At 44.3% G+C, this 15,623-nt stretch overlaps 1 protein-coding gene across 1 annotated transcript in view; it reads right to left on the bottom strand.

Annotated features, from left to right (window-relative positions):
- Positions 1–14,339, bottom strand: part of LMX1A (LIM homeobox transcription factor 1 alpha) — a 58,473-nt gene extending 44,134 nt beyond the window's left edge. The window contains exons 1-2 of the mRNA XM_040229890.1: positions 14,278–14,339; positions 10,391–10,623 (exon numbers count right to left, since the gene is read on the bottom strand). Coding sequence (XP_040085824.1) covers positions 10,391–10,623; positions 14,278–14,339 — 295 coding nt within the window. The remainder of the gene's footprint in view (positions 1–10,390; positions 10,624–14,277) is intronic.
- Positions 14,340–15,623: the final 1,284 nt, after the last annotated feature.

Genomic DNA, 15,623 nt, shown 5'->3' with positions numbered 1-15,623 from the left:
CATGTTTGCTTTGGATCCTTGCAAGCCTCCTACTTCCTTATAAAAGGTGTGCACGTACTGTACAGTGATAGGGGTTAATTATTAAAGAACCAGAGGTTAGGACAGAAGGCAAACTTGTGATAGATTTGAAAGAGTGGAGACTTGATTAAAATCTCCTTGTTTTTATCACTTTATCTCCTTGCTTTATCGCTTGTTTTTATCGGGTGAGAAAAGATACTTCAGTTGGGGTCTCTCAGGTAGTGAGTCTGACCGAACACCTGGAGCCCTCCCATAACCAGCAGGAAGAACTGTCCGTGAAACATGAGAACAAAATTTTAATATACGTGTACATATTGTTATTAACCAGGCAACACAGCCTAATGCTTAATGAATCTGGGTCTGGAGCTGGTTTGCCTGTGTCTGAATGCTGGCTCTTTTCATTACTAGCTATAGAACTTAAGAAAATTAATAATTTGCCCATGCTTATCTTCCTAATCTATAGAATGGGAATAATCATAACATTCCTCATCAGCTTGATACAACAGCTAGGTCAGTTCATTCATGTAAAATGCATACGGCAAAGCCATGTGCAGAGTGAGGGTCCATAACTGATAACATCATCACCATGCAAAGATCACAATGACCAACTGTCCATTGACCAACTGTTTTTCTTACAGGGGCTGTGCAGAAGAAATGAATGCACACAGAACACTGTTACAGATGAAATATGATCTGCAGCCATTGTGCTCATTTTAAATTATGGTTTTTAACCAAAATTACTAAGTGAGAGCACGTATCTGAAATTAAATCACACTTCAGTGGAAAAGAGATTATGCATCATCATCTCAATTTATGTATTGCCTGTAACTTTTCAAGCACCGAAGATAAACTCTGCCCAACTCACAGTTACAGCAAAGGCTGAGTATCAAGTGTCCTGGCCCGGTAATTGGTAGAATTAAGTTCTTATTTTGGCTTACCTCTGACTCAAGTATCCTGTGTCCTTATTTCTCCATCCATAACATGAAGACAAAACAAATACACCAGAAGACAAAGGTTCAGAAGAGAAAAGAAGCACGGAGCCTCAGACTGAGGGCAACAAATAATTCTGGCATCATGGCTGTGATACTAACAAGAGGCAAAACTTGATTTTGGAAAAAAAAACCTGAGAGACTCAGGCAATTATATCTGCTTCTTGCATGCTATCCACAGATGCCAGATTAATAAATCAAAAGTGTCCATGAAGACCTTTGTGCTAGTCATGATATAAATATGTGTGCTCTTCATGTCTCCTTAATAATACCAACAAAACTGAAAACAGATAACAGTTATCACGTGTTTACTCTATGCAAGGCGCTGAGCCAAGTCTTTGGGCCAGACGATATTTTCCATCTTTGGTTTTAGTCTTAGCACGTGACACAGTGTGGATATATGCAGAAGATTAAAACCTATTTACTGGCCTGAGATTCAAAGGATTTATAGTTCTAAAACTTGGGAATAGGTTTGAAAGTAATTGCCCTGTGAAGCAGTATTTTTCAAATTTCAGGCCACGATCCATAAATAGATTATGAAATTAATAGAGTAGCCTAAGACTAGAGCTAAAAAAAACAAATGTAATGGGTAATATCAGCATGTGGGTTAAGCAGTGAGTCAATCGAGGTGTTGAATCTTTATTTCACACACACACATGAATGTATATGATAGGGCACGACTTTTAAAAAGTATTTTTACTGAGCCACAGTTAAAATTTTCAAGAAAATGTTCTTGTAGAGGAATCTTGAACATACTGCTTTACAAGAAAGTATAAAACAGAATTTAAATGTATTTCTTAACAAGAATAATGTTTACCTGAGTATTTTAACATCTACTCAAGATGTTTTGGTTTTGCTTTTATTTTTGGTGGCTCACCCCCTTGTTTCTTAATGAAAAGGGTGACAAGGCTGATCTCTAGGCTATGTCCCTTTTCCTAGCTCTCAGCCCTTGTATATTAACAAGATTAGCCTCATTGTCCCCCCAATATGGGCGCTGGCTTTGAGATGTTTTTCCGAATTCTGCCCCTTTTTTTTTTTCTGCAACTAAAACACAGCATTTAGCACAGAGCCGGACAAAGCATAGGGGTTCATAAGAAATATCTTTTGGATTAAGGTTGGTTAGGTGGCTGCCTGAAGGACAGAAATAGATCATGGCATGTAACAGAGCAATGCTAGGAGGCCCCTGAAGGAATACAATGAATTCTCTAATGGGTAACTGTCTGGCTTGGGTCCTTCCCAGACTCAAAGATGAGTGCTACAGGAGAGAATGGGGGCTAAGCTCAGTATGCCCTTCCCATTCTAGCTTGAAATGCCTCCTGAGTCCCAGAAGGGACTGCAAGGCCATTTCCTCCTGCTCTTCTGAACTGACTTTCCAGGGTGCAACGCTGGATCTAACATTCAGAGACTGGAGAGCACCTCTGAGACACGCAGCCCCAAGGAGTGAATTGATCCCTCTCCAGTCCATCACCCCAGCCACCCCAAGTGACAAGCCCGCCCTGAGGTGCCCTCAGGTCAGCTATCCAGAAGCATCTAAAATAGAAGCGCAAAGACAGAAGATGAGACGTTTGTGAAATGATAGATCTTTGGGGAAGTAAGCTTATGAGCTGTGAGCTATCCAGAAGTATGTCAGCCTCTGCGCCAGCAGATAATACTGCTACTATTTACTGGTTATAAGCAACCCACTCTGACTTCTTGCCTGGAGAATCCCATGGCGGGCTCCATGGGGTCAGACACGAGTGAAGCGACTTAGCACACACACACCAAATTTCAAACTGTCGATACCCATTACCTCTCTGACTTCTTACAGCAACTCACAGAAGCATTAAAATCCACTCTTACTGATTAAGAAATAGAGTCCTATAGAGGAGAAGTACAAGCAAACCTCATTTTATTGTGTATCACTTAGCTGCACTTTGCAGATATTGCTTTGTTTTTTAAACAAATGGAAGGTTTGTGCAGCCCTACATTGAGCAAGTCTATTTATGCTGTATTTGTCACAGCATTTGCCTACTTCATGTCTCTGTCACAGTTTGGTGATTCTCACAGTGTTTCAAAATTTTCCATTATTCTTATATTTGCTATGGTGATTTGTGATCAGTGAATTGTTTTTAGATATAATGCCACCGTACACTTGACAGACTACAATACAGTGTGAACATAACTTTTATATGCACTGAGAAACCTACAAATTCTTGTGACCCACTTTAGTGAGATAGTCTCTTTATGAAGGTGGTCTGGAACCAAACCTGCTATAATTCTGTAAATCGCCAAGCTGTGATTTTTGCCACGCCTATAATTTTTCCCAAGGTCACAATGCTTGTGAGCATAGGCACAACTCAAATTCAGACCTGTCTAACTCCAGGTCCCAAGCAGTTTGTGCTACAATGTGGAGAATGAGTCTAACGCAAACATCCCGCTGACTTTTCCTTGCATTTTAAAATTCATGACTATGAACTGACAAGATAATCCCATAGGACAGTGGAGCATTTTCCAGAATTCATGAGGTAACCACTGACTCTCTATTCTAATTTATTGAAGAACAAGAAGACTTCCAAGATAGGCTGGAATATTTCTGTAATGAGTTAAAAAAAAAATCAATTCCAAGGTTGTAGAAGGAAATGAAAACCAGCATCTAAATATTAGCGGTAATGAACCTGACTCAGAAGAGGAGAGATGTATTCCACAATGAGAACAGTGAGAGTCATCTGAATCATTCCAAGCAGCAATATCCCACATCCTAAGAAAAATTAAGAAGGAAGAAGCATTCATGTGAGGACTACCCACTCCTGCTCCAGTAAGAAGAAAGTCATACTGGAGGTTAGTGTTTGTCTGATAGGGATCACAGAGGCTAACGTGGACAGGACAAACGTAACTTATTCACATGAGAGATAAACATTTACTGAGTACCTACCGCATGCCAGGCACTGCATTAGGACCAGGTGGATGCAGACCTTAAGGAAAGAGGCACCATATGCCTTTCAGTGCAGTCCAGACCAGCGGATCAACAGAGGCTGTTGATGGAATTGCTGTCGTCATCTACAACATAATGCTTGCTTTGAAGAAAGGTTTCTCACGATGGGACTTCATGACCCAGGCTTCTTCTGGGAAAATCTCTCTATAGAAGCAGAGCATCAAAAAGAATCCTGCCTTAGGCTCCTGACAGTTTTAACTTTAAGAAGGAATGCAGGGCCAGCTATTTTTAGAGTTTGGTCTGACCCAGGAAGAGCTAGTAAACCAAGAGGGTGTAATGGTTTGAATCCTGGAAGGAAATCTTAGACAAGGAAGAAATCCTGAGAACAATCTAAACTGCATTCTCTTCTTCAGTTCAGAAAATTTTAAAATGGTAAGCAAACAAACGCCAAAACAACTAAGCAAAGAAACAGATTGGTCCCATGGTAAGAGATGCTAAAAGGAAATAAAACATAACAGATACAGCTGGAGGGAGGGGCAAAAAATGAAATTCTGACTAGGCATTTCTGGTGATCTCAAAAAGGAAGGAAAAAGGCAATTTAACACAAATATAACATAAAACTACATGCAATGTGGTATCCTGGATTGGATCCTGGAATGAATAAAGACATTAGTAGGAAATATCTTGAAACTGAATAAGCTAGAGTTAATAGTTCCAAACCAATGTTAATTTCTTGGTTTACATGGTACCTTTATCAAAATGTACATTTAAATGTAAAATGTTGACATTAAGTGGAACTAGGCAAAGAATGTATGGGAATATCTGTCCCACTTTGCAACTGCTCTATAAATCTAAAATTTTATTTCAAAATTTGGAAAGTTTTAAAAAACCACTATACAAGACATTCTTAGATGAACTCTGATGTTGAATGAAATGTGACAATAAGAGGGTTGGATAATTAGGAAATGCAACACGGACAAGCCAGGAGCCATGATTGCATATAGTGAGCCCCCAAGTCCCCACCTTCTTCCCTGGGTCAAAAAAGCTAATGACATCAATAGAATATGATGTCCCTGACAAGCAGGAATAATAACACAGTGCTAGCTCAGACTACATATGGAAGATTTTATACCCTTCTGGGTGGTACATTCTAAACAGAATACAGTATTTTTATAGATAGAGTTAAGAGTCTTTTCTAAGGGATAGTGAAAGAATAAGGAAAAAAAGAAAAGATTTACGGAGCTGAAGGAACTCTGTCTCTAACACATGTCAGAGAGACTACTGTATTCTTTGAGTTCCTGAAAGAGGAACTAACGCCAAAGCTAGTGTTACACATGGAAGTAGATACTTGGGTTCAATGGAACAATTTGACAATCCACACTCAGAATGTGAGGTCAAGCACTCCCTGTGGTTGGACAGGCTCAAAGAGAGGTTGAATGAGAGCTCCTGGTGGGTGTCTGAAGTGGATAAAGTTAGGGAGATTATAGTTCTAGCTCCAGTGATAGTTTTAGTTCTAGCAATTTAGTTCCAGTAATGCAGCTTAGAGCCTTTTTGGTGCCTATTGACTTTATGATCAACTAAAACCCCATGTGAAATTCCACAGAAAGAGGCCCTGTAGCATATAAATACTGTTGAATTTTGGAACGAAGTGGTTAGATCTCATTTTGCTGACTCTGAACTGTTCTGGTAGCTTGTCAAAATCCTTTTGAACCTGGCAAATAGCAGCTGCCACACCAGTGTTTGCTGTCAGCTTTGTGTCATCTGCTAATTGAATAAACCTGCCTTCAGTGTCTTCAAGTTATTGATATAAATGTTAAAGAGGACAGTCATTCAGTCATTCATTCAATAAATATTTATCAAGCACCTACAATGTGTAAAGTGTTCAGGACAGAAATGAGAGGAGAAACCATATTTGTATTGGGACAGATCCTAAAACGGTTTGCTTTCTCTAAAGTGCTAAGATGAGGTGTACTTCTTTCTTTGAAGATTTAATTTAACTCATTAGGTATTTATTGATCACTTTTTTCTTGGCATCAGCTAAGCCTTCTTAAAGGAACAAAAGAATTAAAATTTGCAACCCTATTCTCAAGAAGTTGGTCCTCTCACTAGTAATTCTGGCTTTGTGGCTTTTATGCCACAAGATAGGCAACATTTATATTCTTGACAAAGTGAGTGGTAGACGAGATATTTGATTCTGATTAAAACCTTAATGTCATTTTATTTAAAGCTGCAAAAAACAATGATAGATTATTAGAGCTGAAGCGGGCAACAGGGCATCATCTTCCCCACCCACCTAGCCAATATTACTTTCAACAACTACGGTCTGATTCTTGAGCAGTTACACTGTTGTTGTTGATCAGTTGCTAAGTCCTATCCAACTCTTTTGCCACCCCATGGCAGGCAAGAATACTGGAGTAGGTTGCCATTTCCTTCTCCAGAGGATCTTCCTGAGCAGAGATTGAACCCACGTCCCCTGCTTTGCAGGCGATTCTTTATCGTTGAGCCACTGGGGAAGCAGTTATACTGTGTTCAGTTCAGTTCAGTCACTCAGTCGTGTCCACAGGCAACCCCATGAACCACAGCACACCAGCCTCCCTATCCATCACCAACTGCCTGACTCCACCCAAACCCATGTCCATTGATTGAGTTGGTGATGCCATCCAACCATCTATACTGTGATAGACCTAATAATTAGAATGACATCATAACATTCCCTATGTCAAGTCAAAATTGTTCCCCTTTGTCTCTTCATCTATAGTATAAACCCTCCATGGTTTTTGTTAAAGAAATGAATGAATTCTAATTCTTCTCTCTGAAGCTAGGTAAAAAAAAAAAAAAAAGGTTTGGTCCAACCACTTGAAGTCAATAATTATTTCTCCATTTAATCTCTACTTTTCTAGCCTAAGGATCTACTATTCCTTAATTTGACATGAGTTGAGGACTATTCTTATCATTTACAGCTTGACGCCATGCCTGGCATAAAGCAAGCACCTAAGACACACCTACTGAGTAAGTACATGAATAAGTGAACTGGAAAGCTCCAGTCTGTCAATATCAGCCTCAAGAATAAATGCCTGGAACTAGGAAACATATTGCTAAAAATGTGGCCAGAGAAGTGGACTTGTTGACCTATTGCAGTTTGCCTGCTCTGAACATTATACTATTTTTTCAATTGACATATAATTGACTTACAATGTTGTGTCAATTTATGCTGCACAGCGAAATGATTCAATTATGCATACATATGTGGCGATTTAGTTGCTAAGTCGTGTCCAACTCTTGTGACCCCCATGGACTGTGGCCCACCAGACTTCTCTGTCCATAGGATTTTCCAGGCAAGAATGCTGGAGTGGGTTGCCATTTCCTTCTCCAGGGGATCTTCCCGACCCAGGGACTGAACCAGGGTCTCCTGCACTGCAGGCAGATTCTTTACTGACTGAGCCACTGCTGCTGCTGCCGCTAAGTCACTTCAGTCGTGTCCGACTCTGTGCGACCCCATAGATGGCAGCCCACCAGGCTCCCCCGTCCCTGGGATTCTCTAGGCAAGAACACTGGAGAAGTCCTACATATACATATATATCTATGTGTGTGTGTGTGTGTGTCTTGTGTACAGTGAAAGTTGCTCAGTCATGTCTGACTCTTTGCAACCCCCTGGACTATACATTCTATGGAATTCGCCAGGTCAGAATACTGGAGTGGGTAACCGTTCCCTTTTCTAGGGGATCTTCCCAACCCAGGGATCGAACCCAGGTCTCCAGCATTGCAGGCAGATTCTTTACCAGCTGAGCCACAAGGGAAGCCACGAATACTGGAATGGATAGCCTATCCCTTCTCCAGCAGATATTCCTGACCCAGGATTTGAACCGGAGTCTCCTGCATTGCAGGCAGATTCTTTACCAACTGAGCTATCAGGGAAGCATGCATGCACACACACACACACGCATATACACACACATGTACAACATATATATACACACACATATATGTATACATTCTTTTAAAAATTCTTTTTCATTATGATTTATCACAGGATATTGAATACAGTTCCCTGTGCTATACAGTAGGATCTTGTTATTTATCCATTCTATATATAATAGCATCATTTGTTAACCCCAAACTTCCAGTGCATCCCTCCTCCTTCCAACCTTCCCCCAGGCAACCACAAGTCTTGAACCCTGCACTTTTGATGGTGCTTAGATCCAGCTTCTTTTTGTCTTTGTGTGTGGGGAGGAGGCAGTACACTAATGACACACTGTTTGTGGCCAGTTAAAATCTATAATTGGAAAACAGTCATCAAGAGTCACACAATTGTGTACCAAGAAAGGCTAGACCACAGCATTTGTTTCCATGTGAGAAAGAATGGTATGTCCTTCTGGGTCTGCATGCCTTCCTAAGGTCATGCTGGTATTCTGACCCCCATAGCACTTAAGCCCCTTGTGAATGTGAAGATTTTGCAATATGGTGCAGAGGAGGTCCAGTGGTTGGGTACAGCATGACACCTGAGGAAAAGACAGGATTAGCTGATCTGCTAAGCAGCTGTTTCGAATGGGCCCGGCTACCCCAGAGTGAGATGTTCAATAGGGAGAAATTTCCCCCAAATTAAAACATACAGGAAAACTTAAGTCCAGTGAACCCAACAGAAGCTGGGATTGTCCTGGTATCAGCTTACCTGAGGCTGCAGAGTCAGGCAAAAAGAACCAACCCTCAGGAGGGAAAGGAAACGAGACACAACTGTGATGACGATGCCAGCACCAGCAGGCACTGGCACTTACTAAACTCCAGACTGTTACCATACATTTATGCTTTATTCCCCAAGGTAAGACACCATGAGCACCACAACACCATGATCACCATTAACACCATGAGCACCATTCTACAGCTAAAAAGATGAGGGCTTGGAGAGGTTCCAAAACTTGCCCAAAGTCTCACAGATCTAAGTGGTATACCCAAGGTGAGGTCCCCAGCTGACTGCCTCTAAAGCTCTTGAACCCAAGCATCACCCCGCAGGGCTTCTGTCCCATGTGTTTATTTATCCTTTAAAACAGATTTTATCAAGCATCCTCAGCATTCCAGGCCTGTGCTAAACCCTGCACACACAGTGGTTAAAAAAAAAAAAAAGATACACACGGTCCTTCATGGCGTTTAGCGCTCTGGCAAGAACAACAATCAAACAAGCAACCCCAATCAAGTGGGATCCATGTCATGGCAGGAGAGGTTAAGGGTAAACCCCCCAGGCACAAGGGAATAAGACTCTTCCTCCATGAAGTCAGTCTTAGAAAGAAGCTTAAGGGATATGCTGGCAAGACTAAAGAGTGAGTCAGAGAGGGAATAAACTCTTGAGATGTGGAAGTCAGTGGGAGACACAGATATGCGCTGGATGTAGAGGGAGGGGTCAGAGGCTCCCATGAGGCTGAGGAGATGAGCACAGTGAGATTCCAGAGGCCCTGTAAGCCATGGTAAGTGGTATGGAACTAGACTAGAATTGGCAATGGCAAAAACTACTAAGTTCACAGGGACATGCCCTCATACGATTATAAGATTCTTCCACAAAAAGGGAGGCCAGGTTAACACAAATGTTGCCCCGAGGGACTGACACCCTGGGAAGGCATTCCATGCTTCACTTGGGCAGTTGAAATTTCTCAGGCCTTGTGAAACCCAATCCAAAATGTTTCTGAACCTCTCCAGGGAGGGTGTGTGAGTCTTAGGTGAGTGAAGCAAATATATTCTAGATCCTTTCTTTATGTAACCCACCAAACCTTAGTTAAAGTCCAGCTTTCCCACTTGACAGGTGAGGAAACAGAGGCTAGAGCAGTTCAGCATGAGTGTGGCAGATGGAATTACTGGTTCCCATTGATCATTCTCCTTAACAGTTTTATGCATCTCTACCCGGTCAGGGCCTTGAGGTGCTTGCAGCTTATTCCCCCTCCCCAGACTTTAGGTTTCATCTAGTTTGATTTGAGCAGCACAGTGCTAGCAGCCGTCACGAGTAGAGGTTTTAAATGTGATTGAACGGTGAAGCATGCCTTCCTGCACTTCTGCCACTACCAGGAGATTATGCCTCATAGCTGCTGCTTCTCAAGCCTGAACCCAGTCACACAGGGCAGACTTGCACCCGGTCTGTAGCCTAGAGCCAAGATCAGCAGAGGTCAACAGACCCCAGGAGACTTGAAGACTTTCAGTGTGAAGCAGAGTCCCTTCTGTTTACCCAGAGACTTGCAAATGTGTGAATAAATGTTTCTGGTTGTATGCCAAGGAATTTGGGGGTAATATGTTACACAGCATCATCACAGCAATACCTGACTGATAAGAACTTATTCTGAACTTATAAAGAAACTTGCTGGAATGCACAGCACTGCCCTGTCGTGGAACCAGGGTGCATTGGTGGTGGCCTTCTAAGGGAGAAAGCAATCTAGACTGCCGCTACAACCCACTCTCCTAGCCCCTGGCTTCCCGCCCACCACACATCACTCACCTGAGTCTGACGCTGCTGGGCTCACCAGGCTGAGCAGCTCCCGCTCCTTCTCATAGTCCCCTTTGCAGAGCAGCTGCCCCTCCTTCAGGACAAACTCATCACCCTTCTGGAGCTGCCGCTCACAGACACAGCAGCAGAAGCAGCTCAGGTGGTACACGCTCTTCTGGGCCCGCATAACAAACTCGTTGGGTGCGATGGCCTCAAAGCAGCCCCCGCATTTGACAGCAAACAGCCTAGCAGCAGGGAAAAAGCAAAGCAAGGTCTGTGAGAAAGATGGCTGAGGCCCAAGGCTTCCCTCAAGTCAATCGCAAAAGGAATGTCAAGAACTGGGATAAGGAGACTTGGAATGGAATAGGCTTTAAATCTAGGTGATTTTATTCCCAGAGGAGGTTGAACCAAAGAATTCAGTTGAGTTACTCTCTCAAAGGCTTAAGAAAAGGCTGAGCAGCCTTGCAGGAAATGTGAGCTGAAGCCCAGAGTGTATTTGGTGTGGTCCATGGCAAACTGTTCCCGAAGGATGCTCTGCAGACTGGTGCCAGGCAGGCTGCCCAGGGTCCCCAGGGGCTGACTATTCAAACAAAATAACAGTAACAAAAAGGTCCAGGCCCACTCCAGTCGCATGCAAATGCATGGGACCCAGAATGTGAGTTTTTAACAAGCTCCCCAGGGCATTCTGAGGTGTCATCTAGTTTTTGAGAGAGAAACTGCATCCCAGCTTCCGAGCCTGATATTCAGTGGATTCAGCACAGCTTTCAGGACTTTTATCTCATTTCACTTATTTTCAACCAGCCTTGAAGAGGGTGCCCATCTATGGCAGGAGGAGGCAGTAGATACTAGTGATGTAAAGGTTAATGAGATAATTCCCTTCCAGAAATGAGCTCAGGCTAATAAGAGAGGCAGACATGTCCAAATAACCAGAGGGTTCCAGAACACGAAAGAGGAGATGACTGACTGTCAGGGAGTCAGCAGGAGAATCTGCATTTTTTAGCACATTCAGTAAATCTTGGTCCAGAGCATTATTCTATAGACAGGCCCTCCCCCATGACAGCCTAAGAGTGGCCAGTCCTTTCACACACTCACTCACTCATTTAGGCTTCTTTCCATTCATTCTTTCATTGATTCAGAAGCACCCACCACACACTACACCAGATACTCTGTGTCTTAACAGCGGGTTGGGGGAAGGAAACCCCGTCCCAGCAGCATTCGCGTCCTCAGAGTCTCCTGGAGTGTGTGTCGCAGGCCCGAAGAATACAAAACAAAGTCCTCATCCTCAGTCTGCATCCTCTGTTACAGAACTCCCATAACAGTGAGAGAAACCGCAAACAAAGAAACAAACAGATCATGTCTACCCAGAGGGATTTACCTTCAGGGAACAGAATATAAGAATGATATGAAGCAGTGCTTCATAAACACGAAATGGGTGGCACAAAGCCCTAGGCTGTTTATAACAGTCAATCACGTCTCAGTCCTGCAGCTATACTAGTCGAGGGCCACCTCCGTACACATGCACAGTGTGTTTATCTTGGCAACTTCCTGGACAAAGGGAAGAGTTTTGAGGGTAGAGTGGAGAAGTGGGTAAGGAGGAATTACCAAGAAAGGAACTGGCACAAGAGAGAGGAAGGCTGGAGTCTTCAGGTGAAGGAAACCGAGGCTTGGAAAAGGGGCTGAAGCCGCCTCCTGCGAGTCTGCTAGGGAACAGCCTCTCTGGACAGAGGCCAGCCTGCAGGGGACTCAGCACAGCTCGGGATGAGAAGCACATAGGCAGTCTCACTCTTAACCTGGACCTCGGGCCCCGACACCAGCCTACCCCTCCCCTTGACCGCCGGACGCTGATTAGAAACACCCATGATATGCCTGCCTTCTGCCTCTCAACAAAGGAGGGTGAGGTTGGGGGGAAGGTTCAGGGGCTGCTGTGGCTCTTTCACCACTAAGCAGGTATGTGACAGCCCCCTAAACAGAGCTCCAGGTCTCCACTGCTCTGCCCACGCCCTCTCCCTTCCCCCACCTGCTCTGGGTGGTTCTGCTCTCCAAGTCGGAACTTCAGGGCACACCCAACCCTGGAACGATGGCCTTTACTCCCCACCCCAATGCCGGATGTCGTGTATCAGACAGAAAATCCACCTAGTTCATCCCCAGCCCAGAGTCCCCAGACACTGTTTGCCAACTTAAGCAAACAAATCAGGGCTTTAACAGAAGCTGGTCAAACGCTCTTTGTCCCCAGGCTCTCCTTCTCCTCCCCTTCCCCGGGAAGGAACTGTCAAACAGAATCAAGGCAAACGCTCCCGGGAGTCAACAAGCTCTTGAGAATCCACAGTCACAGGTGGTGGCATCTGTGCTTGTCTAACTTCTACCCTGTTAATCTCCTCCTCTTTCTCCTCCCTTCTTAATTTCAACCCCCACTCCAAAAACTTCCCCCAAGTTGGAAAAGGGAGGGTTGGGGGGAGCTCAACAAAGAAATCCCACCATGTTGACTCAGGAACGGCTGAAGGAAGTGGCGGGAGTTGCCTGGGCTCCGATCCTGTAATAGTCATGATGGGCAGGGGTGGGGGGTAGAGAGACCTAGAAGCGGGGGGCAGTCCTGTTTCTCTCCATTCTCTGCATCAGCTTCCCCACTCTGGGTGAAGACCAAGTTGACCTCACCTAACTGCTTTTCACTAACCCGAGGGCAACGCAAGGCGAAAAAGCACACTCAGTCCACCACCTGTGTTCCAGATGTGTACACAGCTGCACGGGTACTACTGTGGACCCAGCTGCTGACTGCACACTTCCCACAAGTTGTTGTCTCTAAGGCTCAGACAAGCAGAGAAAAGGATTTGTTCAAAAGTCCAGGTCGTAATTAAAACACAGCCTATCTCTTCCCAATGCCCTGGATGGCGGCCCCCACGGTGACTTCACCCTCTGAATGCTAATGAGACTTCACTCCGGGTTCAGAGCCTGGCAGGCTGGCTGTGCCCTGGAAAGCTAAGCCTGATTTCCAGAAATGTCCAACTCTGCTGGGCACATATAACAACTGCCAACTTTGCCCACCACTAGACATTCACCCACTCCACTCCTGAAGGCTCCGTAAATGATTCTTTACCTCTTTGTTACAGCTAATTCCCTCATTTGTAAAACGGAAATAACAGGTTCTAGCCGGTAGAGACATGTCCAGGGCCCAAGCCCTCTGTTAAGAGTTCTCCTTCCTCTACTAAATGTCCTTTGTCCTCCATGGGGCAGACATGGGGGTGGAGCACTAAATAAGGCCGCTGTGTCCTCAGGGAGCTCACATTCTCCATCAGGCTGTCAACAAATGACCCCAGGAGGCTGTGTTTGGGGTATGTAGGAGGGGCCCAGGCAGAAGAGCCCCGAACAGCCCTACCCAACTGGCTCGGGCTAGAGGTCACGACATCATCCTTCTCTTCCTTCCCTCCCTCTGCATTTAGCTCTCCTCTTCTTCTCTCTGGCCCTTTCCTGCTCCCACCACAAGCAGGGAAGCCAAGGCTGACTGAAGTTCCATTCCAGGTCTTGCCTATCTCTCTCCCTGAACAGCCACAGCTCTAAGATGCACAACTGGGAGTTTTGGTGAGGGAGCTGGAGTCGAGTCTGCTGGCTCGGGCACTTCCAGGCAGTCCGTGTGGGTCAGGGCTCATCATGTAACCTCTGGCAGCCTCAGTTTGCTCCGACGATGATGCCTACACTCCTGGATTACTTGGGATGAAATGCCAGCAGGACCCGGAGGCCCGTAAGGAAGGGCACGATTCCTAGTTCCTATAACGTGCCTTGCCTCTGTGTTTGACTTTTTTTTCCCCAAAGGCGGCTGTCTGTGCTCGAGTTTCCAAGATGTGTCCTGAGAGATGGCTTCTTCCCTGACAGCAGGAGCCCTTTTGCTGAGTCCTCCCAGGTCTGACATTAGCACGACCTCCTCTTCAAAGTGGGCAGCACTGCCCCAAAAGAAGAACGGGGGATGCATGGCTGGCACAGCGGACATGCAGAGCACACGCCTTAGACAAGGCATGTCCTCCCACCACAACGCACTGAGATAATGCAACGGAAATAAGGTATCTTGTATTAGGTGCCATGGAGGGCAGCAAAGAAGAAAATAGAAGGTGACCTGATTCAGGGAAAGGACCCAGGACTTGATGTAGGAAGACCTAGGCTCCAGGTTTCTTTTATCAAGAGGCCTCAGAAAAGCCACTGTCTTTCCCTGGGCCTGTTTTCTTATCTTTAATGAAAAAGTACTGCCCTGTATCAACTGTTATGTCAAGTTCTTAGAGGTCATGGAAGGGGTCAGGCTCTATTCTGTTTGTCTCCTTTTAACCAGAGAAGCCAGCTAAGTCCTAAATCCATGTCTCCAGATAGCGTTTCAGCATGACAGGGCCTATGTTAATTCTCCAAACAAGATATTTTCCAGAAACATATCATTCATAGACATACATACATACATACGAGTATACGTGTGTGTGCACGTATATATATATATATATATATTTTGTATATCCGTGAATGTTATGGTTCATTCGCAAATATACACACATCTGTGTATATGTATACACAAATATACACACACATACACACACATAACAGGTAAGGCAAGAAGAGGACATGTGTGAATGAACACACAAATATACAAAACATACATATGCACACACCAGCTAAAACCAACAGCTCGCTCACGTATCTCCCTCTCTCTTCCGATCTACACAGTATAAATACGTAAGTACTTCCAGAAAGGATTTGCGTTATATATATACATGTATATATATATTATACAAATTTTCAAATGTATCTCTTTCTAGAAAAGATCTCATTTGAAGATAGCAAAATGCTCCTAAGGTACATTTGAAATCCATTAGGCTGGATAATTTCTTAACTCACTCCCATTTTCATGATTCATGCGTTTATTATAGTGTTGGAGATCCTACTCTGTAGGTAAGGAGAATGTTTCCAAAGCAGATATGAAGGCTTGCCACCTGAGAATCTCCTAGAGAACACGACTTCGGCGATGAAGACAGAGGCCAGGCCTCCGGGAAGCAACAGCACGTCTTACACAGCCGGAGTTATGGCAGAAAGATGACAGTGTTCCGGGTCCTGTGTGGGCACCTAGACTTTGGTGCTGGCTATGTGAGCGCAAGACAATCACTCCACATTATAAATGTTGGGGTCCTCATCACTAGAATATCTTTCACCCCCAAATTATTTTATTACAAAGAAAGAAGCTTATAGAAGATAGAAGAAGAGGAAACTGGTCTTCACT

The sequence above is a fragment of the Oryx dammah genome, unplaced genomic scaffold (assembly GCF_014754425.2).
Source record: "Oryx dammah isolate SB20612 unplaced genomic scaffold, SCBI_Odam_1.1 HiC_scaffold_28, whole genome shotgun sequence".
Taxonomy (NCBI): Eukaryota; Metazoa; Chordata; class Mammalia; order Artiodactyla; family Bovidae; genus Oryx; species Oryx dammah.
This window is presented reverse-complemented; position numbering and strand designations above follow the sequence as displayed.